Source organism: Neolamprologus brichardi, chromosome 1 (genome assembly GCF_056152115.1).
Source record: "Neolamprologus brichardi isolate AB-2024 chromosome 1, ASM5615211v1, whole genome shotgun sequence".
NCBI lineage: Eukaryota > Metazoa > Chordata > Actinopteri > Cichliformes > Cichlidae > Neolamprologus > Neolamprologus brichardi.
In genome coordinates this window covers 15,008,957-15,036,066 of record NC_142104.1, presented here as the reverse complement: position 1 = coordinate 15,036,066, position 27,110 = coordinate 15,008,957, and the positions used below count along the sequence as shown (strand labels likewise).

General features: G+C 40.8%; 3 protein-coding genes across 4 annotated transcripts; 1 reads left to right on the top strand and 2 right to left on the bottom strand.

Annotated features, from left to right (window-relative positions):
• On the top strand, positions 1–10,426 carry rab4a (RAB4a, member RAS oncogene family). 2 transcript variants are annotated; one of them, XM_087836244.1, is made up of 8 exons: positions 1–175; positions 2,237–2,317; positions 4,311–4,425; positions 5,100–5,162; positions 5,396–5,550; positions 5,667–5,762; positions 6,104–6,249; positions 7,027–7,533. In XM_087836244.1, the coding sequence occupies exons 1-7, from the start codon at positions 160–162 to the stop codon at positions 6,217–6,219; spliced, it is 642 nt and encodes a 213-aa protein (XP_087692370.1). In that variant the 5' UTR covers positions 1–159; the 3' UTR covers positions 6,220–6,249; positions 7,027–7,533. The 2 variants fall into 2 exon arrangements, with proteins under 2 accessions (XP_087692370.1, XP_006780006.1); XM_006779943.3 differs by lacking the exon at positions 7,027–7,533 and adding an exon at positions 7,549–10,426 and having other exon boundaries at positions 3–175.
• Positions 10,427–11,830: 1,404 nt separating this feature from the next.
• Positions 11,831–18,334, bottom strand: ccsapb (centriole, cilia and spindle-associated protein b). The gene is made up of 5 exons (XM_006779942.2): positions 18,259–18,334; positions 16,951–17,357; positions 16,195–16,254; positions 15,044–15,264; positions 11,831–14,962 (listed from the first exon to the last, which is right to left on the bottom strand). Exons 2-5 carry the CDS (start codon positions 17,330–17,332, stop codon positions 14,780–14,782), a joined length of 846 nt encoding a protein of 281 aa, XP_006780005.1. The 5' UTR covers positions 17,333–17,357; positions 18,259–18,334; the 3' UTR covers positions 11,831–14,779.
• Positions 18,335–19,181: 847 nt separating this feature from the next.
• On the bottom strand, positions 19,182–23,218 carry acta1b (actin alpha 1, skeletal muscle b). The gene is made up of 7 exons (XM_006779941.2): positions 23,064–23,218; positions 22,103–22,239; positions 21,290–21,614; positions 20,769–20,930; positions 20,143–20,334; positions 19,844–20,025; positions 19,182–19,682 (listed from the first exon to the last, which is right to left on the bottom strand). Exons 2-7 carry the CDS (start codon positions 22,229–22,231, stop codon positions 19,539–19,541), a joined length of 1,134 nt encoding a protein of 377 aa, XP_006780004.1. The 5' UTR covers positions 22,232–22,239; positions 23,064–23,218; the 3' UTR covers positions 19,182–19,538.
• Positions 23,219–27,110: the final 3,892 nt, after the last annotated feature.

Here is a 27,110-nt window from a genome sequence, read left to right as displayed (position 1 = left end):
TTTTGAAACAAACCGCGTACGGGAAGTCGGAGGGGAAAATCAGCTGGACTCCGCGGAAATCACCAACAGGAGTATTTTCCTTTTATTTAGCTGGCTAACCATCTGTCAACTCCCATTTCTCCCTCCCTTCTTTATTGCTGTCAAACCGCCACACTGGCGATGTCGGAGTCGTACGGTAAGAGAGCACCTTTGACCGGCGGCCACCGTTATCATCGTCCCGTAGCCTCAGAGATGGGATGGGGCAGGTGTGCCCAGAGAGCTTTTTCTCATCGTAAACAGATAGCTGACAGGCTAACCGAGCCGCCGCTGAAGGCTGCTGGCCTTAAAAGTTGCCTCGTCAGCGTAAGGAAACCCACAAAGGCTGTACAGCAGAGTTTAGTGTCGCCGTGTGCAAAAAATTTACCCACGGTACAAGGTTACAAAGCTCCCCGGAGGGTATCGAAAAAGACAAGGGAAGCTGACACCTGACTGGGGCTTGGTGCAGCTGTAATATCTGACTGAGCTGCAACATTACAGTCATATATGAGGCATTGTTTTCTTAGCTTGACCATTTTACACCAAAATAATGATTATTTTGCTAGTTTAGTGGTTTAATAGTGGATGAATTCCTCCGCTGCACAGAACAGCTGACTGTAGTTTTTGTTTTCCTACATCAAAGCCTTCACAATATTTTTTTTGTGGGGGGGGGGCTTAATTGTTTGTTTGTTTGTTTTTTATTAGGATGATACCTATATCAATATTTGAAAGCTATAAAATCAAGCAAGTAAAGCCATGCGCTGTTTGTTGTTAAACATCAGTTTATTATGGCCAAAGCATCACAGTATTGTGCAGCATATGCTTGAGCCTGACTGATAAATTGATTTTGGGAGCCGATGTGCACACTTTGTCACAGTTATATATCTGAAACCCATTTAGAACACCTGCCAAGAAAATTAAAGACAAAAATCACATTTCTAGTTTACTACTCTTAAAATCATTCTATAATCCACAATTTAGTATGTGCTGGACTGTGGTGATGTGGTGATATGATTTGTCTGCACCTTGATTTTGCATTGTATTTTATCGCAGGTGATTCTTTTCTGTCTTGTATGAAAAAATGTACTTGTCCTCTTTAGCTATAATAATACTACAGGAGTATATGCTGGTAAATGCGGGTGTTTGCAAGGCTACTGCAGAGATTACTGGATTTACTGGACTTCATAACAGTGACGGTAACTCTCACCACTCAAGTGGGGGAAAACTAAATTTAAATGAGCTACTAAATATATGAAGCTACAGTTTCTGATTTCTCTAGAATATTTTGAAAGGTCATGTTTACGGAACTTGAGCCACACCCTCATTTGTTTATATTTTGCAAGGAAAATAAGAAATAGGTGCAGCACTTTCATTGAAACATGCAAAAATATATGGAAATACAGAATATAAGGCAAAAACAGAGTTTTTAATGAGTGTGGAAGTCAGGATTTGGTATTCTTCAGTATAGCCTGAACTCTGTTAGACAGGTTTTTGTAATTTCTTTAAGTAGTCTTCAGGAATAGTTCTCTGGGCTTCTCAAAGGACATTCAAAGCTCTTCATTGGATTTTGACTGCCTTTATTTCTGATTTCTATCAGGATGATCCCAAACTGCCACTGAGTTTCAGTCCAGTTCTTGTGTAATTTGGCATACCTCAACCTTTTCTCCCTGTTTCCTTTCCTTAAGAACAACTGAGTTTGTAGATGGATCAACTGAAGGATGAGTTTTATCTCTCAGGTCAAGTTATTACAGTTCACTAAAACTAAACTAAAAAATAAAACTGTTTTTTAAAGATGGACTAACTGACGTGACATTGACTAATTCAACTAAACTTATTTAGTTTGTTGTCACATGTAGCTTCATTAGGCCTTGATACATTTGGTTATTAAGACTTGGAATGACTGTGAGCTAACTGCCTGTGTTTGTATTATAATATCTGTTCTGAACCCCTGAAAAGCACAACCCAGATTACAATAAATAAGAAAGCTAGCACTGAAGCTAAACACTAAAATGAAACGAGCAAACTCACTGTGGAAGTGAAACTAAATTGACAAGAAAAAAGAGCTGGATATACCAAACTAAGACTACAGTAACTGAGCTTTTCCCACATTTTTCTTGTAATTTCCTGTCGTTTTAGCTAGCGTCTATAGCAACTAGTTTCATATAGTCTGATAATAATAGCCCAACTGATGTAATGTGTGTCTTTGCTTTTCCCTTTGCAGATTTCCTCTTTAAATTCCTGGTGATTGGGAATGCTGGAACGGGAAAATCCTGTCTTCTGCACCAGTTCATAGAGAAGAGGTGTAAGTCTGAAAGATCCATTACGCTCCTGACTGTTTACTGTAAACTACAGCACTACATCAGGGAATTTCTTCAGGCAAACGAGACAATAAATATGCCAGTAATTTCCACATGTTAAAGATGCCTAGGATGGAAATCAAGTTTTCAACCTTTTAAGTCAATATTTCATGAGTGAAATATGCAGTCATGAATGCAGTTATGAATGCAGTCAAATCAATGGATTTGACTGCATTCTTAATCCATGGATTTAACTGTGTGCATTTATACTTGCATTCTGAGTTTTATAGGCAAAACTAAGAAATCTGTCCTGTTAACTTTGGGTTAAAGCTAAGCTTCTCAGAGCTGGTAAGCTGGAAAGGGGGTTGTGTTAGTCAGATAAGAAAAGCATTTACATTTCTAATATTGTTGAGGATGATCCACTGTAATGACAAAACTATTTGCTCGTCCGCCTTCACACTCATATAAACTTGAGTCTCATCCCATTCTTAATCCATTGCGTTTAATATGACCTAATATATATAGGTGTGTGTTCATGGGAATTTCTGATCATTCTTCCAGAAGTGCATATGTGAAGTCAGACACTTGTGTGGGTTGAGGAGGCCTGGCTTGCAGTCTCTGCTCTAATTCATCCTAAAGGTGCTCTGTCGGGTTGAGGTCAGGACTCTACAGGCCAGTCAAATGCTTCCATGCCAAACTCACTCATCTATGTATTTATGAACCTTACTTTGTAAGTAAACATGTGCAGTCATGTTGGAGCAGGAAGGGGCTATCCCCAGACTGTTTCCACAAAATAGGGATCATGAAATGGTCCAAAGTGTCTTGATATGCTGAAGCATTAAGAGTTTGCAGTCAGACAAGTGTTGTTCTCTTGGCAACCACCAAACTCAGACTTGTCCAGTGGCGGTGTGCTCTTTACACCACTGCAACCAACGCTTTAAGTTGTGTTTGGTGATGTATCGCTTGGATGCAGCTGTGTGGCCATGAAGCTATCTATGCACTGTTCTTGAGCCGATCTAAAGGCCACATGTAGTTTGGAGGTCTGCAGTGATTGACAAAATTGACTTTTTTATTTCTAGACACTGTGTGTCTGAGTTGCTGTCGTACTTAAATGCTTCCACTTTGTTATAATACAACTAACAGTTGACTGTGTAAAATTTAGTAGTGAGAAAATTTCAGACTGGACCTGTTGGGCAGGTGGCATCCTATCACAGTACCACGCTGGAATTCAGTGAGCTCCTGAGATCAACCCATTTTTACAAATGTGTATAGAAGCAGTCTGCAGGCATAGGTGCTTGATATTTATACACCAGTGGGATTTGAAATGACTGAAACACCTACATTCAATGATTTTTGATGGGGGAGTGAATGCTATCGGCAATATAGTGTATGTGAAATTTGGCAGTCTGAGCCAATCTGATATATCGACATGTGGTCAATTACCCCTTGTTTTTCTTCAGAATGACTTTCCAGTTTAAACATGTAGAGCTCAAATACTCCAGTGTCAACTTGCCGTTGTGTAAAGTAGAGCAGTGTTAGTGTGTGAGCAGAGTCAGAGGTGAACCGATTTGCTGGAACTGCACAGCAGCAGGGGAGGAGTGGGTGTCAGTAGAGATTGGAATGAAATTTCATATTCACAGATGCGAAAGGAGGCAAAAGTGTGAGTGACATCAAGCTACATCAAATTTTACACCAGGTTGAACCACATTTTAAGGCATGAAGGGATACATTTATGAAAAAACAACTTCTAAATGTGTGATTTTTATGATTGGTTCTGTTTTTTAAGGGTGAAACCAAAACCTACAACCAGAATTCAGGAGAAAAACTTCAAAGAAAATCATTGTCACATCCACACATGCTGAAATTGGCTTCTTTTTCATTGAAGTGCAGAAGCAACAGTTGTTTTCCTTACAGCCACACAGTGATAATCATATCACTATTAATCCCACTTATTTAATAATATTAATGCATTTACATGTTTTATTTATTTTTTTCTAGTCAAGGATGAATCTAACCACACAATCGGAGTCGAGTTTGGCTCTAAGATCATCAGCGTGGTCAACAAAATGGTCAAGCTTCAGATTTGGGACACCGCAGGACAAGAGAGGTTCAGGTAGGAAAAAAGCCCAACGTGAATATGCACTTTGCACACAAGTCATCTCTGTTATGCTGCAGACATTCAGCTAACAGTACTATAGCTTAAAGACCAGAGTAACAGACACAGGAGTTTTGGAAGGTAACGAGAGCTCAAAAAGCTGCAGTTATTAAACTCGGCTGCCTAATTGATGTCCTGAGTAAAACAGGAATCGTTTTGTTGCTTCTGATTATTTTATTTATTCCGTTTTCTGTTATATCTGCTATAACAATTTAAGGAGAGTCTGGTGAAGATATTTTCCAGAATTGCTTCTTTTTTTTTTTGAGGTAGCACACGCCAGGAATTGGTTCTGTTGTTTTGTCCTGGTTGAATGCAGCTGTCTGAACAGAGGGTGCACTGAGCAGCAAACATGACACCCACTCACTAGTGATGCATGCCCCAGACGGTTAGAAGGTCTGTCTGTGCATTGCCACAATCCAGCTCACGTGGACTGTAGAGTTAGCAAGTTAAAGACCAACCTGATTAAACTGCAGCAGACATGTGCATCCTTATGTAGGTCTCTACAAAGTTCAGGAGTTAAATGGTTTTCACACATGCATTGATGTTTTTTCTTTTCTTCAGGGAGAATGTATTGTATACTTCCTGATTGTTCTCAATGTATGTCTACTAATCTGTGTGTGTCTGTGTGTTAGGTCTGTGACCAGGAGCTACTACAGAGGAGCAGCAGGAGCCCTGCTGGTCTATGACATCACCAGGTATCACACAATGTGATGCTAGGCTTTTCACATTTTTCTAATTTGTTCCTCCTCCTCTCCTCTCTCCACCCTCTAAGACTAAGAGGAATTGAGGATGCACAAACTGAGAAATATGATAGGCTTTGTGTTTCAAGCCTCTAATTTATTTTTGTTTTCTAATTAGCTTCCACATCTACTCCAAACTGTAACATGTCATTACCTGCCATCCTTTTTATTATTATTTTTTGTTGCAGTCGAGAGACATACAACGCTCTGACCACATGGCTGAGTGACGCGAGGATGCTGGCGAGTCAGAACATCGTCATAATCCTGTGTGGGAACAAGAAGGACCTGGATGCTGACAGGGAGGTCACCTTTCTGGAGGCTTCCCGCTTCGCTCAGGAGAACGGTAAGACCAGCAGCTGATTATTGGGAACGATTCCTGTTGTTGTTAGATGTGTAGACCATCAACTTCAAAGAATTATTGAATTGTTATTTATTATAATGTGTTCACTGACATAACAGAACTGATGTTCCTGGAAACCAGCGCTCTAACAGGGGAGAACGTCGAAGAGGCCTTTGTCCAGTGTGCTCGGAAAATCCTCAACAAGATAGAGTCAGGTATGAGCTGTAGTCAACACCCTTACTTGTGTGTGCCCCAGCGCTTAATCTGTCAAACCACCATCTACACCATCTGTATATCTCTTAACACCACTACCTCAGTCAGAAACAAAATATTTTTACATCATTCAGAAGCCCAGACAGCTAACCCATTAACTAGCTGGTCTACAATATTGTTCCAGGAAGTATCAAACTTTAACAAAAGGCTTTTGCTAAGGGACAAACTCGGTGTACTTATATAGATGATTAAAGCCTTTTCTTAACTGTCAGTAAACTAAGCACAATAGGTGTAAGTTGGTTATCTCGCTGACTGTTCACTCATGTGATCTCTTGTGTTTCAGGGGAGCTGGATCCAGAAAGGATGGGCTCAGGTATCCAATACGGCGACGCTGCTTTACGACAGCTTCGCTCTCCTCGTCGTGCTCAGCCACAGGGCACCCAGGAATGCGGCTGCTAGTGGACGTGTCCTGTAACACATACAGACAAGGTGAGGGGGTCCTGAGTCTGTACTGTCTACACAGCATTAAAAAGAAAATGTTTCTGAGGGCTTTCAAATAAGGAGAGCCTGTGTTTAGAAGCTGAAATTATGCCTTCTGCTCCCTGCAGTGTCTCTCAGATGTGCGGACTCAGTAATTCTATATTTAGTCAGTGCCCATTTTTGCTTCTGCGCACTTGATCCACCCATCATTTGAAAGGAAGCCTTCATTATGATTGTTCAAGACAGTAATCATGAAGGCTGTAATCATTAAATAGTGGCGTAAAGTAAAAGGTGGATCTATGTTATTACCTACATATTACACAATAAGATGAACTTAACCATAACTATTTGCACCAGACTTTGGCTGCACTTGCCTGATCGCTGATAGAAAGTCGTTACGCCACAGTTCCAGCTGCAGTCTGACAGTTTTCCCTGTTTACATGTCAGATTATTGCTTTTGCCTAGATATTATTATTATTATTGTTGTTGTTGTTGTTGTTATTGTTATTGTTGTTGTTGTTGTTGTTAGCAGCAGAACACTATCAAGCAGTTTTGCTGATTCCTACATTTGAAGTCCAGTAAGCACTCCTCAGGGCGCTAAAAACCAAACTAGCAGCAGATATTTAAAATATCTTGATTAATTGTGATGATCTCATCTATGACTCTCGAGTAACTGGAAATGTTTAATGATTCAAGTTTTTTTTGTTTTGTTTTTTTAATTCTCATTCCAGCACATGTATTTACATGAAGTGAAATTACAATTTTAATTTTTTGGTCCCTGTTCAGGCCAATGAGGATAAAACACATCAAGAGCGACAGAAACAGAAACAAGAGCAAGAAGTATATTTACAGTGTAAATGACAAGTCAGTTTCCAAGTGTCAGAGTTGTGTGCGGTGGATTGTAGCTGAGGATCACCAGAGTTGAAGAGACTCCAGGGAGAAACGATCACAGAGTCTTGTGGTTCTGCTCTGCTGGGTCTTTAAAATTACCGGAGACTCTTTTTCTGGAACTGCTGGTGTTTTAGGATGAGTCAAAAAATAATTTGAGAGAATAACCTTAATTCAATTTTGATGTAATGGGTTTGGATTTTTTTTTTTTCAGTGGCAGATTCTTTGCCATTTTTGTAATAGCTAGTTGGTCAAAGCTCTGTAATTCTTTCTTGCTTCATAATGATGAGAGATGATTAAGATAACCTTTATTAACCTTTATTAGTCCCATAAGAGGGAAATTTGTTAATTACTGGGTGGACAGCCTGATATTGATAAGCTTTTGTGTATTTCTGCAACATCTGTGTGTTTTATATGCAGGTTTGTGAAGACCAGGAGAAAAACAGCCATGTGAGACCTGATAACGTGGGGTTCAGATCGCTACGCTGGTGACTTCTCCCCGACCTTTGACCCCTAACCTTTGCACGGACCCCTCAGAACCTTGTTGCCATGCAGATAGCTCAAAAGACTTCCCTGTCACGCCCCCTCCCAGAACTTAAAGATCTCCAAGGTAACCAGAGATCAGCCAACAGTCTGCTCTTCTATTGGACCAAACTGTCCCTCCAACCAAGACCACCCCCAACACTTCCCTCGTCCACACACCTGCCAACCCAGATTACCACATTTTAGATTTCCCACTTGCTCCAGTCGACCCTCCAGCTACTTAAACAGACAAACTAAATACAGATTTTTGGAGCAAGCTGCACAGACCTTTAGATTGAGCTAAACTAACTGCCCCCTGGCTCCAGCTTGATACTTAGTGCACTGATGCGTGGTCTTGATTTTCTCAGAAAAAAAAAAATTCTCATCTTGTGGAAATATTCCTTCGACCACATGCTAATTCAAGTCCCTTCCCTTCCACAGGTCTTCTGCTTCTCTTGCTCTAATTATCTGCTAACTCCATGCTTGCATTTGCAAACACACCACTAACAGTCACCTGTGTAGCTGTGCAGTTTGCACTTCTTGTGTGCCACCTCCACTCCCTTTCTTCACCTGATATCACTGTTTGTATTCTTCTTAAAATATCCAGACCATCATTGCAACTGAATAATTATGCATAGGATGTGATGTCATAGGTTTGATGTCACAGAAGGGAAAAAAAGACGAGGTTGTGGTGGATGAATTGCTCAAATCTGAGTGTTGAAGTGGATGGGATGAGAAGTGGCACCCTCAGATCAGACCCCAGGCTGTAAAAGGGTGAATTACCCGCTCTCAGCTGAGACTGAAGCAGATTAATCTACCTGTCCGCACCTGTGGCCACAAGCTGCGGGTGTTGAACTACAGAATTAGTGAACGAACGTTCCCCAGCTGTAGTGTATGGGGTCTGTTAGAAATAGAGTAAGGATCTCAGTCAGTAGAAACACTGCTCCTCCATGTTGAGGTGTTTGATGCATGTCCTATGGGCTGTCCTCGGACAAGCTGTTGAGATTGCATCTCTCAGCTGGACCATTAAAAACTGTGGATGCTGGGAACAGGGAGGTCTAGGCATCTCTGCTGCTCTCATGGCCTTCAGCAGGAAATGAGTGGATGAGAAACACTTAATTTGTTTCTTTCAAGCAAAAGCAAACATGGAAATATTTGTACTTCCATGACCTGTTACATTTTCGTTGTAAAAATGTGTTTTGAGAAAGGGGAAAAATACCGTATTTTATTAGAATTAGCAGAAACATGGATCTTTTCCTAAAACAGAGTCTTTAACGATGTTATTTCTCTATTAAAAAGCATGACTAATCAGTAACAGCGATGGTCCCAGGGAAACACCTTAATATTGATATGATATTGCAGGAAATACACACACACTTTTACATCCCCCTTTTTCTCTCCTCCTCTCCTCTAAAGCATCCCTGTACTTGTACAGTGTTTCTGTAAATAGATTGACGCATGTTTTCTCAAACAAAATATCAGAGTATTTCATTATGAAGAGATATTACGTGTATATTATAATAGATATCATATTCAGCATCTGCTTCGTGCTCCACTGCATCATTATCATTTGAAGCAACTATACACTGGCAACTTGTAGCAGGATACTGGTGATGGGCAGTACTCAGTATTTTTTATTTTTTTTGTTAAACAGGACAAGCTGATTCAGATTTTATTATGAATTATGAGGGAAAAGATTCTGGAACAAATTTTTATTTGTTGTTTTGGGGTTTTTTGACAAGCTCACAGATAATAAACAGAGGTAGCCTGACATGTTCTGAGTAGACACTGGGCTTTCATTTGTGTTAAATGAAGGTACATCTTTGAATTCACAAGTCAGCATCCGCAACTGAGTAAAATGTTGGTGTAACACTTTCTTTATCCAAAGTTTTCCACTCAAGTCCAATGACTGACATGTCATATATAAATGTTGCCTGTTTACATGAGTGCTGACTGCTGCCAGATGTGGGGTCATACTAACGTGTTGGTTTTAAGTTTTAATGATGGTTTGAGGCTTATCCAGTGTGTGCTTTACTCCTTGTTATCTCCTGTTGTTAACTTTGACCGTGTTAAGTCGGAAGAAACTATTATGAGGCGTGTTTTGCATCAGAGCATTCACGCGTCGCATCAGCTCAGATATACTTTAGATCAGGGGTATCAAACCCATTTTACATTCTGGGCTACATATAGCTCAATTTGATATCAAGTAGGTCAGACCAGTAAAACTATTGGCTAATAACATATAGGCTTACAGTTGAAGAAAAAATGAAGGTGTAAATTACAGGAAAACCACTGGCAGTTCATTACCTCCCAGTTACCTACTTATCATTTAATTAAAAAACAGACATTTTCTGTTAACTTACAATATGTTTTAATTTCTATAATGAAGCATGAAAAAAAAGGTTTTCTGTTATGTGATGGAATACTAACAATAATAAGAGTCCAAAGTTTATGCCCTTGTGAAGATTTCACATTTTCCAAAGCCATACGAGGGGCCTTCTCTGGCCCCCGGGCCATACGTTCACCTTCCCCGCTTTAGAGGATATTAGCCGTTTTAAAATGAGGATTTTGAATCAGACACTTCAAATGTTTCCCATCCTTCGGTGTTTGATATCTGATGGTGGCTTTGGTTGTTCTGCATCATGTGTTTTTCTCATCAGGTCATTTGTTTGTATTTATGTGTCCTTTTTTCCTGTCATTATGAATATCATAGATTTATAATTTATTATGTATGATAAAGGCATATGTTTTTAAAATAAATACTACTACAAATCCAGCATTGTCTTCACTAAACGAGACTTTTTTTCCCTACAATCTTTGACCAAGCAGAAACCATTTCAATGAGCTCTGTGAGCTCTGATGGATGGAATAGTCAAACGTAAAATCAGAGGATTCCTTTTATTTGCAACAGTCATAGATTCGGTAAAGGGTCATTCAATATAAAATCAAATATGAAAAACGTTCCCACTTTGACAAACTTGTTTTGGATCTAATCTGAAATGTTGCAACAATGATATAGAACACGTGAACACCAGTGAAGTTTCTCAGTTTCACAGCAGTAATGTACAGTACTGCATGTGCATATTTACTGCATTTCAATAGCAGTCCTCTAATCTTCTTGACCACTTATGGGACTTTAGATGTCCAGTGTCAATGTTGAAAAGCCCGCTTAGCTTCTGAAATCAGATGAGATAGAGTATGTCCAGAGCAAAGCTATGAGATGAGCCTGGTTATCAAACAGTAGGTAAAACAGAGATCTTTCATGCGATCCACCTAACCCAAATGGTAATAAAAGCCTTGAAAATGTATTTATATATATTGTATATATTTGCAGGACCTTTAAAATTGTACATGGCCTTATTAAATATGCTAATTTTATTGTACAAAAACTTAGTGTAAACAGACTTATTCCAGTATACAGCAGGTGCTTGATAATGTACTGAGAGACCACACCATGTCACTGCAAGAATCAGGATTAAGACACAATGAAAATAGCCTGTTAGTATTAAATATTAGTCTTGAGAATAATCACAGATGTAAATGTATTTTATTAAAAGCTCAGCGTAACACCACGTAAGCCCACTTGTTTTAAATCCTTTAATTATGACAATGAAGCTTGTTCAAAGCTCAATATGTAAACAAAGAATGTACAGAAGCAGTTTTACAGGGTCGTAGTTGTTACATCTGTTGTCAGTAAACTAGACCAAGTACATCAGTTATTTGTCATGCAAGTGCCTTCACAATCACGTGAAACTCATTTTTCACTAACATCATCCTGCACTGTGAAGCGTGAATGAGTAACATGTCAGGAATGGTTTGGCTTGGTGGATTTCTGCCACACATTATCATGTAAACCTAAGAAAAACACATAGTGAGTAAAATATCTCCTGACTAGAGGTACACGTCTAAACAGTCTAAGCGGGAAGTCGACTATAAAGCTTTGTCCCAATAACTAACGAAGAAGTAAGGAATGTATCATCCTGCTTCCCTCCTGTTTTCTGAGATTGTCAAAGTTCATCACATCTAAAATCACAAAGGCTCAAAACCGACTTTTAAAGCATCAAAATATTGCACCAAACTGCATTTCATTATAACTTAAAAGCAAATCTTAACAATGTAATACTGAACTCAAAGTTTCAACATTCACAGAAATCAAGTGTTAAAAAGTAAAAACAAAAGTAAAAGGGGGCCACTAACCAAACTATCATCTGCAAAATATTTACAGCAACAACAGCTGAAAATGTTTGTTCACCAAGTCTTAATGGCACAAAGCTTATTTTATCTTTGTTACATTACTAGATCTGACTTCTTGTGGTTTGAACAGTCATTATTTGAGTTTACATACTTTTGTCTAATGTTCATAAATTAATTAGATGAAAACAACACAGTGATTAAATGATCAAAGCGCTTCTTGACTGGCTGAAAACCAAAAAGTACATCAGCATAATGTGTTTGTATGCATTTCCTGTTAATGGTTATTTAAGCTGTAGCTGACTCAAATTAATAACGATAAAGACGTTTGGCCTCAACAACAAACCAAAGGGAGCTCAACATGCTCTAGTTTAATGAAATGCATGCAAGTAGCAATTAATTTTTTTTTAAGTATCTTCCATCTGCCAGCGCATCAACTGCAAATCCAACACTCAATCAGACAGAAGGTTTTAAATACAGAGGCTTAAAGCAGAGCCAAATCACGTAGATTAAAATATTCTGATATTTAGTTTTGCTAAATATTAAATTGTTGAAAACATGACAACACAGATTTTGGTTGCCTTTCATGTATGTGCTTACATAGGAACTAGTCAAACCCTCACAAAGGCCTATTCAAAAACTGGAAATATTTCTAGAGGACACAAAGAGGTGATAAACCAAACTATAAGGAAGCTTTTTTGCCACCACACCAAAAACAAACAAACATACATTTTGACTAGGACTCTCAACATTAACGCATTAACGTGTCATCATGATTAATGTGATTAAAATTTTTGGAGTGCAGAATGGACAAGCTTTGGACAAACTGCCCGAAACGCATTGACAGAGACATTTCAGGGATTTTGAGTCATTCTGCAATTCAGATGGGTTAACTGCATAAAATTTTAATCGCGTTAATTGTGATGACGGATTAATCTGCGTTAATGTTGACAACCCTAATTTTGAGCCGCAAGTAAAAAATTTATTTATTTCAAGTTATTTTCTCAGAAGTTAGTTAGTCAAAGATTTTACTCATGGATACCAAAAAACGTTTGTTGTCCATACAGCTTCCATACATGCTTGTTGTTTTTGTGACTTACATTATTGAAGTCAGCAGCAAGTCGATAGACTGTGCTCCGTCAGCCAAACACAGTCTATCGTTTTTGCGTCCCCTGTAAATCTTTCAGGTGTTGTCTGTGCAGCACTTCTCTGTAGTTGGTTATTTTCTATGAATGTTTCTAAATCTGCTTGTGTTTTTTCTATTTACCTGTGCTTTTAAAACAAAAAAACTGCAGTGTATTCAACTTTCTCTGATGCTGCTGCTACTTGCTTGTGTGGATGTATGAAGGAAAGTACACAGTATCCACAATACCGTTGAGACCTTAGCACCAAAATGATTAAGAACAAAGCAATGCTATCAGTTATAAAACCACTTTAAGTCACTAATGCATCAGAGTTCATGAAAATACTTGAAAATGTGTCACAAAACACGTGTGATTTTCACTGTCAGCATAAAGTGAGTCACTACCCATCAACCAAGTCTGAACCATCAAGAGGGACACAAACATGAAGCAGCTCCCAGCATTAAAAATTTCACTCTTACATATCAATATATCTATACATCAATTAAGTGTACTCAGCTGTATTCTGCGCAAATAGGAAAATATGCACATTAAAAGTCAAGTGAATTTGAAATAAACTTTCATCTGATTAAACTACTCCGAGTTCTTGGCATAAATTTGTGTGTCTGTGTGCACACACAGGAAATGACGTATTATTATATACGTTCACACCATTGTTCACTTTACCTCAGAAGAACAAGGCTCTATCTTTTCGACATGTCCCACTGTAGTTTGAGATCTATGTATAAAAATATGGGTACATCTTATACAGCATGTATTTAAAGGGGCTGCATCAATGTATGGCTTTGACATACGTTTGGGACTCCTCATCCTCAACTAAACTTGTGTATTACAGACGTATCCATTATTTTTACATTTGTTATAAAGTATCTTACTCTGTCAAATACATATTATTGTACTGTCTTAGTAAAAGTGGTTTATAGAAACATGGAGGAATAAGCCACACAGTGAAACTTAACATTGAAGGAAAGTCAGCTTCCATCCTGAGAATCTGTTTGAATCCGTTTCATGTTATCATTTACATGTGTCGGTGTTTAACCCTCAAGTGACCATGCTCCTTTAGCCACTAAAATGACCGAGTGTGGTCATTTATGACCCTATTATATTATATGCAAGAACTCTTTTTTTAAAGGGCTCTGTTAGTGCTTATCATACCTATGCTCTAATACACAGGTGTCGAACTCCAGGCCTCGAGGGCCGGTGTCCTGCAGGTTTTATGTGTGTCCTTGATCCAACACAGCTGATTTAAATGGCTAAATGACCTCCTCAACATGTCTTGAAGTTCTCCAGAGGCCTGGTAATGAACTCATCATGTGATTCAGGTGTGTTGACCCAGGGTGAGATCTGAAACCTGCAGGACACCGGCCCTCGAGGCCTGGAGTTCGACACCCCTGCTCTAATATCATTCAATAATGCTTTTTTATGCTCTTTTGCATTGTTTATGCAAAAAAGACCTTATTGTCTCTCTGTTACTTCTATTGAAACTATTTTCTTTGTTTCAATAATACTAGAAAAAAAAAAGATTCATTTTAAACCTTGAGGTATGTTTGTTTTACAGCATGCCAATTTTAACATTTAAAAAAGGAACTGCTGAAAACTCTAGATGAAGTAACTATCAAATTCATAGTAGGGGACATTAAAGTAATCCCAGTATAAATATAGTCCTACTTGGCCACTTGAAGTTTAAACTTTAGAGGTGAGAGGCAGTGATGGCTTCAGTTTTGTGTTTGTTGTGTTTGTTGTCTAGACCCTCTACATCATCCTGATGTACAGAGGTCTTTTTTCCTGTTTGCGTCCTATCGCGAGCGAGCCGAAAAGCAACGCATGTACTCAGTTAGCCAGGGGTTGAACTCAGGTTGGACCACTTTTCTGGCCTTGTCCAGGTCAGCAGACTTGGCTCTCCGCCGCTCAGACCGCTGAGTCTGGATCTGATGCTCCACCTCCCGCCTGGTCTTAGCACGCAGAGCCGATTCATGGATCTATCAGGTAAACAAAAATCCAATGTAACAACAAGCTTCTGTATGTACCTGTCAACAAATCCACTATGACAGTAAAATAACCTCATTAGTCGAAGCCACTGGGCCGACGTTGTGCGTCTTCCTTCCTGCAGTGTCTGCATCTTTCTCCCCCGACCCATACAAGGCGAAAGGATGTCTGCTCTCCTTACTGTCCTCTCTGGGCAGTCGAGATGGTGCAGGCCTGACCCGCTGTGATCGCCGGGGTTGCCTCAAGGACTTTGAGGGTTTACTCTGCTGTGGTCGGGGTCCTTCAGAGTCTCTCTCTATAAACAGAAAAAGCAAACGGGCTAAAGCACCACCAACATGGAAGAGGAACTCACCAAATAAACCAGAGGTACTATAAACTATCTATGGACGTTGTTTATAACAGAGAGTTGTTTGCTAAAAGTAAGTAAGTAAGTAAAATTTATTTATATAGCGCTTTTCACAGATAAAAATCACAAAGTGCTGTACAACACAGGAAATGGAAATATAAAAACAATATAACAGTAAATAAAACAATGTAAAACAATAAAACTATAAAAACAGCATAAGAGGAAATTAATCAAATGCTTTTCTAAATAAAAATGTCTTCAGCTGTTTCTTAAAAGAATCAATGGAGTCCGTGCAGCGAAGAGACAGTGGGAGAGAATTCCACAGCCGTGGTGCCACAGTCTGAAAGGCCCGATCACCACGAGTTTTAAAACGAGTGCGCGGTACCACCAGCAGTCTCTGATCTAATGACCTTAAAGCCCGAGAAGATGAATGTGGTTTCAGCAGGTCAGATAAATATTGAGGAGCTTGACCATGTAGGGCCCTAAAGGTTAGAACTAAAATTTTAAAATGAAACCTAAAATTTACAGGCAACCAGTGAAGGGAGGCCAAGACTGGAGTGATATGCGATCTTCTCTTGGTGCCTGTTAAGAGACGTGCTGCAGCATTCTGCACAGTCTGAAGACGATTTAAGGCTGATTTGTTAAAACAAGTAAAAAGGCCATTACAGTAGTCTAAACGAGAAGAAATAAAAGCATGAATAATCATCTCAAGTTCAAGCTTTGATACCATTAGTCTGAGTTTAGAAAAAAGCAAAAATACAAATTGACTTAACTTTAATCAACTTTCAGTTCATCATTTCATTAACAGTGTTTATTATAACGCTTTTTCATTTATTTATTTATTTTTAATTGACTCAGCAAATGTTAATTACTTATTACCTCTGTTGCTGGCTCGCTGCTCCTCTTGTAGTACCTTTGTCTCCCTCATAGCATCAGACGCTGGGCCAAAAGAGCAAAGAAAATTGTACGTTACAGTAAAGTATCAAGCATGTATCCCTACAATGCAGTAATAGGGCGACTGAATGAAAAAGAAATAAAGGAGCTGGACAAGAGGGCTGAAATTTAGAGAATAAACTTGACAACCAAAAGCTTTGAGTCAAAGACTTAAGAATTTTTCCGAGAACGTTTCTGAGAAAAAAAAAAGAGGCATTAGTGGGGGTTTTATTGGCCTGTTAATGAGAAAACTGGCAAATATAGAAAACTTTTTTAAAAAGTAAAAAGACACTAGTTTATGAAAAAAGGGGAAATTTAAAAGAAAGAAAAAGCAGACGAATTTAGTAATAAAAATATGTCAAATTTATAAGGTAAACGTCAACGACAAAATTATGAAAAAACTACAGCAAAAGTGGTAAATTCAAGGACAAAATAACTAAAATTATATAAGAAGCTTTTTATAAAATATATTATACTTTTTAAAAAAAATATTTATTTTGCTCTTTATGTTGCCAATTCATTTTTTCTTATAAATGTACCTGTTTTTTTTCTAATACATTTGGAACTTTAATCCCAGTCCTTTATTATTATTATTATTATTATTATTATTATTATTATTATTATTATATTTTCGGTGGCTTTAATACATAATATTTAAAATGATACATCCCAGTATGTTATTAAGGGTTTTATACAGGTTACCATGAAGTGCAGACTGTGCAGCAGGCCCTGTATCCTCCTCCTCTTCTTGAATAGGAACCCTGGGTACGGGCCCCGCGGTTCTGCTCTGCTCCTGCTGTGTGTCCGTCCTCGCACCCCCACATTCCTCTAGCTCAGCCTCCGCGCGGCCACCGGTATCCTCCTGGTCCCGTACCTGGTTCTTGCTTGGAGGAATAGGAGGACTTCTACCTCCCGAGTCCGAGTCAGTATCGGAGCCGCTCCAGAACCAGGGGTTGTGCGTGTGTTCCAGCAGCCTGCGGGTCAGCCTGTACTTCAACATCTCCTCGTAACATTTAGTGTACGTGTCCCATTTGGGATCTTTGAACTTCTTCATGTACTCCGAGCGGATCCTCTTCGCCACCATCTTGCTCGTCTGAAAACTCTTTAAACTGAAAAAACAGCTTGTTGTTACTCACGCAGAACACGCCTAAACAGCCTCCACGCCCCTTTACACACAGCCCCGTGTTTGTTAGCACCGCCAGACATTTAAAAGATAATGGAGAAGCCGTTAAAACCAATGACGGAGCAGCACGAGGGGTTCCCCCTCCTCTAAGAAGCCCGCCTACATCCTGTCGAAGGCGGATGCAGGCGGGGGCAGTTTGCCTCCTTGTGTTAGGAAAGAGGACAAAAGACAAATCTGGGGACAATTACATAGTAAATGATCCATTTTTCATTCATTTAATCTGCGTTTCATTTTTTTAAATGGCCTCCGGTAAAAAAAACTGTTACAACGTTAAGAGCAGAAAGTTCCTGAACGCGATGACGTAAGTGCAACCTTCTCTTCTGATTGGCCGCAGAGGTGTAAACTGCTCTTGAGTATTCCAATTTACAGGTCGGCTACAAATCTGTGTAAAAAAAAGGAAACAAGAAACAAAAAAACACGACAGGCTGTGAAACGCATGCAGCTACAGCTCTACAAGCCTGTCCTCACTGCTGAAAAATGCTGTTCCGTAGTCCAGCTAATCAACATATGCGTACAGAAAGCACAAGTGTACCATACGCCATTAGGCTGTAACTGAGAATCAGTGAGCTGGCTATTTATTGCCTGTAGCTTTTATAGCTATTACCTCCTCATGACAAATGTGTTATTTATAGACCTCCATTATTAATCATATGGCGCTAATACTGACACAGGGCAGCGATAATCGCCTGTCAGCGCCCGCAGGTGAAGCGCAGTAAACGTTAAATGTCACAGACCATCCATCCTCACTACTCAACAGCAGTGCGCGCCTCGCACGGAGAAATTCGGGGCTGTAACTGTCTAATTTTGAGTACAGTAAATATACTCACGCCGGGGTCGGATTTCGCGGAAGCAGAGCAGGACAGATGGCGTTCACAGTGCCGCTGCTGTAATCACACACAGGACTGCGTCTCCGAGCTTAGCTCCGCCCACCTGAAGACGTTTTTAGCCAAACACACCCGCAACAGGTGGCCCCGCACCGGGGTGTCAGGAATGCCGTCTGTGCGGCCATGGAACTTGTACAAAATGGCAAAAGAAGATGAAAATACAGTTTGTTTTATTAAAAGATAAATGGTGCTCTGTAGGGGGAGGAAACATGTTGTCTTACAATAGGCTACTCGGGTGCTATAAATGATGTGCGCGCCTGCAGCCTACTCCCAAACCTACATCTACATAACCTGTGAGCTTATAGGCATATAAGGTATAATCCTGCGAAGATGACCCACTGTACCCGGAGTCTGGTTGTGTCTAAAGATGGTCTGGGGGCCGGTGGGTGAGCTCTATGGTCGTGCAGGGAGGGTGTCAGGTGTCGGATGTGCTACTAATCCAGTCAGTCTAAAAGGCTGAGCTGCTGCTGCTGCCTTTGCGCATTCTTGGCAAGTCAAACACCGACTGTCGGCAACTGCTCAAAGGCGTCGCCCTTCAATACCTCTTTCACCTAGCAGCCCCTCCTCCTGCCTCTCATCCATCCAAATATGATCCAGACATTAGTGCCAGCTTGCATTTAGATGTCCATGAATGCGCCCTGCACCTGGTCTTTCGTGGAACAATTAGCCGCACTATGTTTCGTTTAGTGCTTATCCCGGTTTATTTCCCACAGTTCTTGCAGGATTTGTTGAATACTGAAATATTGCATTGTTGGCTTAAGACAAATTTATCTTTTAAGAGATAAAAATGTATTTATCGTCTGATTTCCCTGCGCTTTTGTTTGTCATCTTCTGCCAATACCGGAAAAACAAGACCAGGGGCAAAGTTACCAAATAATGGACTTTAATAAATTATCAATATGTATATACACTTACATTCACATGTGTTGGGCAACATGTTGTTCTTATTTTTTTTATTAAAGTTTTTTTGGTGGATGCATGGTTCAGTGGTGGTTTTCACAGCCTTTCTCCGTGCAACACAGACAACAGACAGCCATAAAATATGCACATTTTTTGAAAGGATTAAAAAATGCATATGAATGTCAGCAGCGCGGACAGACAGTCCATCGACAGCAGAGTGTTGTCGTGCCGCAGAGGTCGATCTTTCTCCTTGCTTGATCTCCAGACGGCTGGTGGTAAAAATGATTGAGATGATGGAGAAGCTGGAGAAAAAGATGAAGGATTTAGAAGCACTTCCTGTGGACAATGCTGGGGCCGGCCTCGTCGTACTCCTGCTTGGAGATCCACATCTGCTGGAAGGTGGACAGGGAAGCCAGGATGGAGCCACCGATCCAGACGGAGTACTTCCTCTCGGGAGGAGCAATGATCTGGAGGAGGAAAGAGTGGATTAGTAAAGTGCCGGTTTCTATAAGTGAACAAGTGTTCAGTGAAATCGGGTGCGTATTTGCCAATTTATGCATAAAATATTTCAATCCTCTTGTAAACTCTGAAGCTTTTGCTTCTCTGATTTGAGTTCAATTTCAAGTACCTTGATCTTCATGGTGCTGGGAGCCAGGGCAGTGATCTCCTTCTGCATACGGTCAGCAATACCAGGGTACATGGTGGTACCGCCGGAGAGCACATTGTTGGCGTACAGATCCTTACGGATGTCAATATCGCACTTCATGATGCTGTTGTACGCAGTCTCATGAATACCAGCAGACTCCATACCTGTTCAGATGAGATGAAAAAGTGTTAAGAAATGAGTACCCGGTATGTACCAGTAGCCTCCATAAGTCTATTTGGTGGCAAAAACTTTTTTTTAAAAGAACTGATTCTTTGAAGTACCGATGAAGGAAGGCTGGAAGAGGGTCTCGGGGCAACGGAACCTCTCGTTACCAATGGTGATGACCTGACCGTCGGGAAGCTCGTAGCTCTTCTCCAGGGAGGAGGAGGAGGCAGCGGTGGCCATCTCGTTCTCGAAGTCCAGAGCCACATAGCACAGCTTCTCCTTGATGTCACGCACGATCTCACGCTCGGCTGTGGAGTTATAAGTTGATAAGTTATTATACAGAGTGCCAAAAGCGTAAAACGTGAAATACTAATCTGCGTAATAACACGGATTTAATGGGCTAAACTACACAAATTCTTCGCTGTTGTGAACATGTACACATCTTATTTTCACTCTATTTAAAACAATATCTTTACATTTAAGTATCAATATGCTCGCATGTGGGCATTAATAGGCCTCACAAAGTGTGACAATTATTTGCTGCGCCTTTTTATCTGTATAGGTAAATCTTTGATCAAAGCATGTCATAGCAAATTATCCCAAACACTGCTAATAAAATTGAACGGTAGCTGACAATTTAGACTCGTCTTCGCCCAGATAATGTCTTGCTAGAAAATGTTAGTTTCCTTCTTTCTTTTTCCTCTTTCTTTCAGGCCGTGTTGATTATTGTTCAATTGCTCACCAGTGGTCACGAAGGAGTAGCCACGCTCAGTCAGGATCTTCATCAGGTAGTCGGTCAGATCGCGACCAGCCAGGTCCAGACGCATGATGGCGTGGGGCAGGGCGTAACCCTCATAGACTGGGACGTTGTGGGTCACACCATCACCAGCATCCAGCACAATACCTATAGAGAGCCACGGAGAAAATTTAGTAAAGTCCGAGCGACAAAAAAGAAAAAAAAAAAACTGTTAAAAATACGTTTTGTGCGTAAAATTATGGGTAAAGTGGGTGCTTGGGGGTGAATTTACGAGATAAAGTCAAATAAACCTACATGAACAGTTCCAGAAAGGCTGGTCGAGTGTGCGTAAAAGCTGTGCGTAAAAGCGTTTTGTTGAGAAATTGCTCCCTCAATAGTTATTGTCATTTATGTTAGATCGATTGACTATGTCAGTAACATATTATTAAGTAATAAGGTAAACTAGCTATATGTGTTTTATGTGTTTAGTAAGCTACGTTTGTTTATTTGTTTTATGTCAGTCTTACCAGTGGTACGGCCGGAAGCGTACAGGGACAGCACAGCCTGGATGGCCACATACATGGCAGGGACGTTGAAGGTCTCAAACATGATCTGGGTCATCTTCTCCCTGTTGGCCTTGGGGTTCAGTGGGGCCTCAGTGAGCAGGGTGGGGTGCTCCTCGGGGGCCACTCTCAGCTCGTTGTAGAAGGTGTGGTGCCAGATCTTCTCCATATCGTCCCAGTTGGTGATGATGCCGTGCTCAATGGGGTACTTCAGAGTCAGGATACCCCTCTTGCTCTGGGCCTCGTCACCGACGTAGGAGTCCTTCTGACCCATACCGACCATGACACCCTGAAGGGAGGAGAGAGGGGAAGTAAAAGGAAGGTTAGCCGGGGACGTCAACTGATCCATACAGATGTGCGACCTTTCCTGGACAGATTAAAGTCTTCGGACAGACATAGTGACCGTTGCGTAAATGTGCCACATATCAGTCACAGAGACAGAGACAGAGCAGTTGTGAAGTTGGCACTTCATCTGTTACTAATTTAAAGGCTGCTCCAGGTAAAAGAAGCCAAAAATATTGTGACTGCGTTGATACTGAACTTTTACAATATTTTTTAGCAATAAATGTTAAATGTTTTAACAATCCAAAATGTTAATTTATTGTTTTTGTTTATTGCATTTTGATTTTAATTCATTTTTTGGAAGGTTAATTGTATTTCTTGATATTGAACGGTGTGATGGGTGAGGTGTGACAATTAGTGAGTGTGAAATAATGACTGCTGCCAATTAGTCCAGGCTAATATCAAGCCTATCGGTTAATTTTCTTCGCTGTTTACCTGGTGGCGGGGACGGCCGACGATAGAGGGGAACACGGCCCTGGGGGCATCGTCTCCGGCGAAGCCAGCCTTCACCAGGCCGGAGCCGTTGTCGCACACAAGGGCGGTAGTCTCATCGTCGTCACACATGTTGGCTTCTGTAAGAGAGGAGAGGAAGACAAAATATTTGAAATCACATCAAATCCATAATGTATGTGACAGAAATCAATTACACAGTAAGGCGTTGATTAACTGTATCATTATTTTGTATTCTCATCCTACGTGTGGCTAAAAAGACTAAAAATAATTTCACGGAGCATGAACCTGTTCAAGTTCACTGCTTGCGCTATATAAATCTATGGTGCATTAACAAACCAACGCGTGATGAGTATCCTTTGTAAACGTCAATTAAATCTTATTAAAAGTAACTGATATTGTTTTAAAATTTTCTATTGGAATTTGGCCAGACTTGTCTAAGATTTACTTTTTATTTAATCTTAGAAGAAATCAAGGCTCTAAAATAAGCTAAAGTTGAACCAAAATCCCTAGTATTCCCATTGTCTCACCAATCCCCCCTCAGGTAAATTTCTCTCGTTTTTAAATTGTCATAAAGTACAACAGCTTAAGATCAGACCAGAAACTCAGTCCAAATGTTTTATTTACCTATCTATCAATTTATCAATTATTTAGTCTATTTAATTACAGATCTGATAGTTAAGGCTTCTCCCGTCAAGCACAGTGTTTGTGTTCTGCCTCCTCAACTGTAAACAGTTCTTCTTCCTTCAGGTCTCTCCTATGGTCTAGCTATCCTCCAGCAGTCGTGTTGCCCCAAATCAGCCTCAAGTCCTATGCCTCCTGTCCCCGGTGGTCCTTCCTAATTTTTGCCCCTAAGTAATTGCAGTGGCTCCCCGGTTAAGGCTTAGTCTAGTGTCCCAGCCTGGATGAGTGGCTTCAGGGGTGTCAGGTCCTAGCAGGGTCTTACCTTAGGGGTGTGTCTGCGGCTCGGAGAGAACGACCCAACCAGTGCTGCTGCTGAACCAGCTACAGTCCTTACTGCTGCCTGTCCACCTTTTATACCGAACGTCCACCATTCACAAACCTCAGCACTGGCCCCCATCCCGGCCCTCTGCCATATTAGGATACTGACAGGCCGAGGCTGGGGAGTGGGTGGAGGTGGGGGGCCGACGTGAGGGCAAGGAGGGCACTCCATCAATCGGATTTCAGGAGGGGATCACAAGTGACGCTGCGCGCCCCCGACGTGGAGAGAGCGCGCGCCATATATGGAACTGTCGCTCTGACCTCCCATCAAGGCTCGCAGTCCCACCTCGAGGGCCGTATAAGGACCATGCGGACCACTGGGGAGTGTTTCTAGGGGAGACGCCAATTGCTACCAAGCAGGGTTATAGATTTGTTGCTAGTAGGCCTCATCCAGCCTTAAAATGGGAATATGCTTCCCTCATCTGAACAGATTTAGGCCACGGTGAGGGCCAGGGCTTGAAGCAGTGACTGACAGGTCAACCAGGAAGAGAGCTGTACAGGGCCAATTAATAACTCAATTAATACAGGTTTATTAAAGGTCAACGGACAAAAGCTGAAGTTGGAAATTCTGTATATAACAGCTAAATATGTACTGCATTATTTCAGCCATCATATGTCAGAATTAACGCTTTATTTCTAATTAATCACATTAATTAGAGTAGAATTAACTTAGTGTTGCTATAAAAGTGTACTTTTTATTCATTGATTGCTAGTTTAAATATACTCTTTTTAAAAAACAACACTAAATACTAAACATATTGATCAATGTACAGAGAACCAATCAGAATTAGGAGATTGCAAACGTAACCCCCCCCCCCCCCCTTCTCAGTTATAACTGCATCCACAAATGCATTAAATCGTGTATCAAGACGTGCAATGAATTAAACTCAAAATCGGATCCTGCAGCCCACGTGGCTTCAAATTCACGGAGCTCTAAGTTCGAAGTAGCCAGCAGCTGAAACCTTATCTGAAGGGGCTACTCTGCTCTGTCAGTGAAGCAGTTGGATTAATTATAACTCTAATGGAGGAGGGGAGCTGGTGCGTGTGTGACAAATGGAGAGTGTGTGCGTGTGTGTACATGCATGTTAGTGTGTATTACTGACGGATACACCGAAAGGAATGAAAGAGGAGGTGCCAAGGTGGTTATAATAACTCCATAGGAGGAGTGAGAGAGGATTAGATTAGTGTAGAAACAAAAAAAACAAACAAAACAAAAACAGATGGATCTAAAGCAGGGGAGAAGAGAACCATATTTATGGTGAACTGATCAATCAGACAGAAAAAAAATCACAATGGGTCTGGCAACTCCTGGAATTCCTACCTGAAAGCAGCATACGCAGAAAGCAGGACAGCATTAACATGACTAATTATTATTATTATTTTTTTTTAATATTCAGATCTTAGATCTTAGATTCTTTGTAGATTATTTGTGTTGACTGTGGCTGTTCGTACACATCTAATTGCAAATATTTTGAAATATATCATGAAGGGTAATTTATCAATAATGGACATATTGACTGATAAAAAGGGGTTGCTCTATATTTTACTTATCGAACTGGGTTTCAATGGGAAGAGAGAAATATTAACACATAGTCTTACATAACCTGGACTGTCATTACAGCTCCTAACTATGGCCTGCAAGAGGTTGGAGGTAATGAATTGATTGCCTGTGTAAACAGAGGACTTAATCAGGTAATTTTTAATTGCATTCAATGATTCAATGGTTCCTTCCTGAACTTAAAATGAATTTCCGCAGTACCTGTGCTCACTGATATGTCAATGAAAATAGGAAAAGAGAAGGTAGGCTGACAAAATCTTGGATGCCTTGGTGGATGAGAGCAAATGGGCAGGGCCTCCTTGGGTACAGGCCGAAAGTAGAGAGAATGTGGATTAGGGAATGTGTTTGCGTGTGTGTGGGGGGGGGGCTGAAGGGGTGGAGGAGCTGCAGAGCAAGGTTGAGCTACTTTTATGCACTTGCTGTGAACCCTTTTGGATCCGGGGGCCAGTGAAACACCTAAAATGTAAAGGGATGGGCAGTTGTTGGGGAGTGCAAGAGGGAGACGCGCAAGAGGAGGTCAGAGGGGCCGAGGGGGAGGAGATTAGAGAGAGCAAGCCTGGAGAATAGGGGGAGGAGGAAGATGGAGGTGAAAGGGCGTGTGCAGCAGGTGGCAGAAAAGATGAGTGCAGTTAGTCGGAAGGTGTGTGACCGAGGCAGCTGAAGAGAGACAGAGACTTTGGAAAGGGAGAATATTTGGGGGGGTTTGGACACTTTTTAAGCCATGAATAGGCTGAGGGAAAAGGGTATTTTCTTTGTAAAAGCTCCCTCAGTCTCTGTGGCTGCCTACCTGCTACTTTTCTAGTGAGGCTTTCTTCAGCTGAAAGTTTCAGGACTATCATGGGAGCACAGAGGGCGAGAGTGACAGGGAACGTGTAAGAATAGCACAAGCTCAGGCATTCAGTAGCTGGAACCAATACTCTTGCTGTACATGAGCGTGCTACCTTTTAAAGTGTGGCAGCATGCTCGACATGTACAGTAGATCTTTCTTTATTTTAAGAGTGAATAGGCAGGACTTGATGTTGGAGATTTAAATGAACTTGCTGTCCATTTTGCTGCTGTGAGGAGTGGCTGAGGATACTGAGGATGTTGTAAGTGGACAGGTAAAAATCGAACACAACCATAAAATATCAGCTCTTTTATCAGCTCGTTTCCCTTCATTTTGATTCAATCAGCTCATGGAATCACCCTCCAGTGCTCGGTGTGAGCATAACATGAAGATGGTAAAATGTCACCATGTGGGCAGTGTTATGGAAGATGATGGGCGGTGTGACATGCCAAAGACAGGCAGAGGTTGATGCATGGCTACCTATTCGGTGGATTTCTCAAAATTATATTGAGTCTTCTCTGCTTTATGTGACTGTAGAAATTCTCTTGAGATTCCTCCATATGGTGCTTTGGCATGAGTGAGATTCAAAACGCAACGTAAATTATTCTGGTTATTTAGTTATATTTATTATTATATATTATATAGTTATATTCCTGTTTTTTAGCAATGTAAGGCTCTGTGTGGTGTTTCCAAGTGACAAATAAAGACTTTGAATGCTGCTGTGTAAGGCCAAGAAGGGTCAGGACCTCTTTTCTTGGCGTTCCTCAAATAGCTCAGTGTAGTCATGTGGGGATCGGTGAGGGGAGCTGCAGCACATGGAGCTGGAATTGGAGACCTGGTCTGGTGCAGGGGAGAACCCAAAGTCTATAGTCTTAAGCTGAATGCCAACTAATTGAAGCAGCAAGACATCTCAGTAAGACATCAAAGTCTTGAGCAATATGTCAGAAATATTCCAAGATCAGATATTTAGACTTTAGATTAGATAGTCTTTTTTACAGCATTATTTGCTCACTAAGTTCAAGAAATAATAAAACTATTCATCAAATCATTGTTTTATTCCAGATGTTTTCAGTGTGGTTCAGTCTTGTGTGTATGTGCTATAAAACCTGTCATTTACAAAGCAGAACTGACAAATTTTACATTTTAAATCCAAGCCAATGCAGACTTGATTCATCTTGATGGACTTTTAAGCTCCTCCTCCTCCCCCCCAGGTGTAACAAACGTTTTACAAGGATAAATATATCGACTGCATCCCTTCAATGCCACGACCTGTCTGTGTGCCAGCAGATGGGACAACGGTCTATTTGCAGCAAAGCTCACAGCACTGTCATCACAACCCACCAGCAGCTGAATACACATTAGTCATATCACAACCATGAGGTTTCAGTCTGGTATGAAGGACTGAACCAGAAACCTGAAGTGAGAGCCTCACAGCAGGAAGGTAGTTCAGTGTATGAAGCAGCAGTGCCACCTAGTGATAGTCTGAAACACTGCACAGGCACGCACTGAAACGCAGTTAGGTCCATGAACAGTAGTTGGACAACTGAGTTTTTTCATGACAAATTTAGCTGATAAAACATCTGGATTTCCCCCCCCCAAGTGTTAAC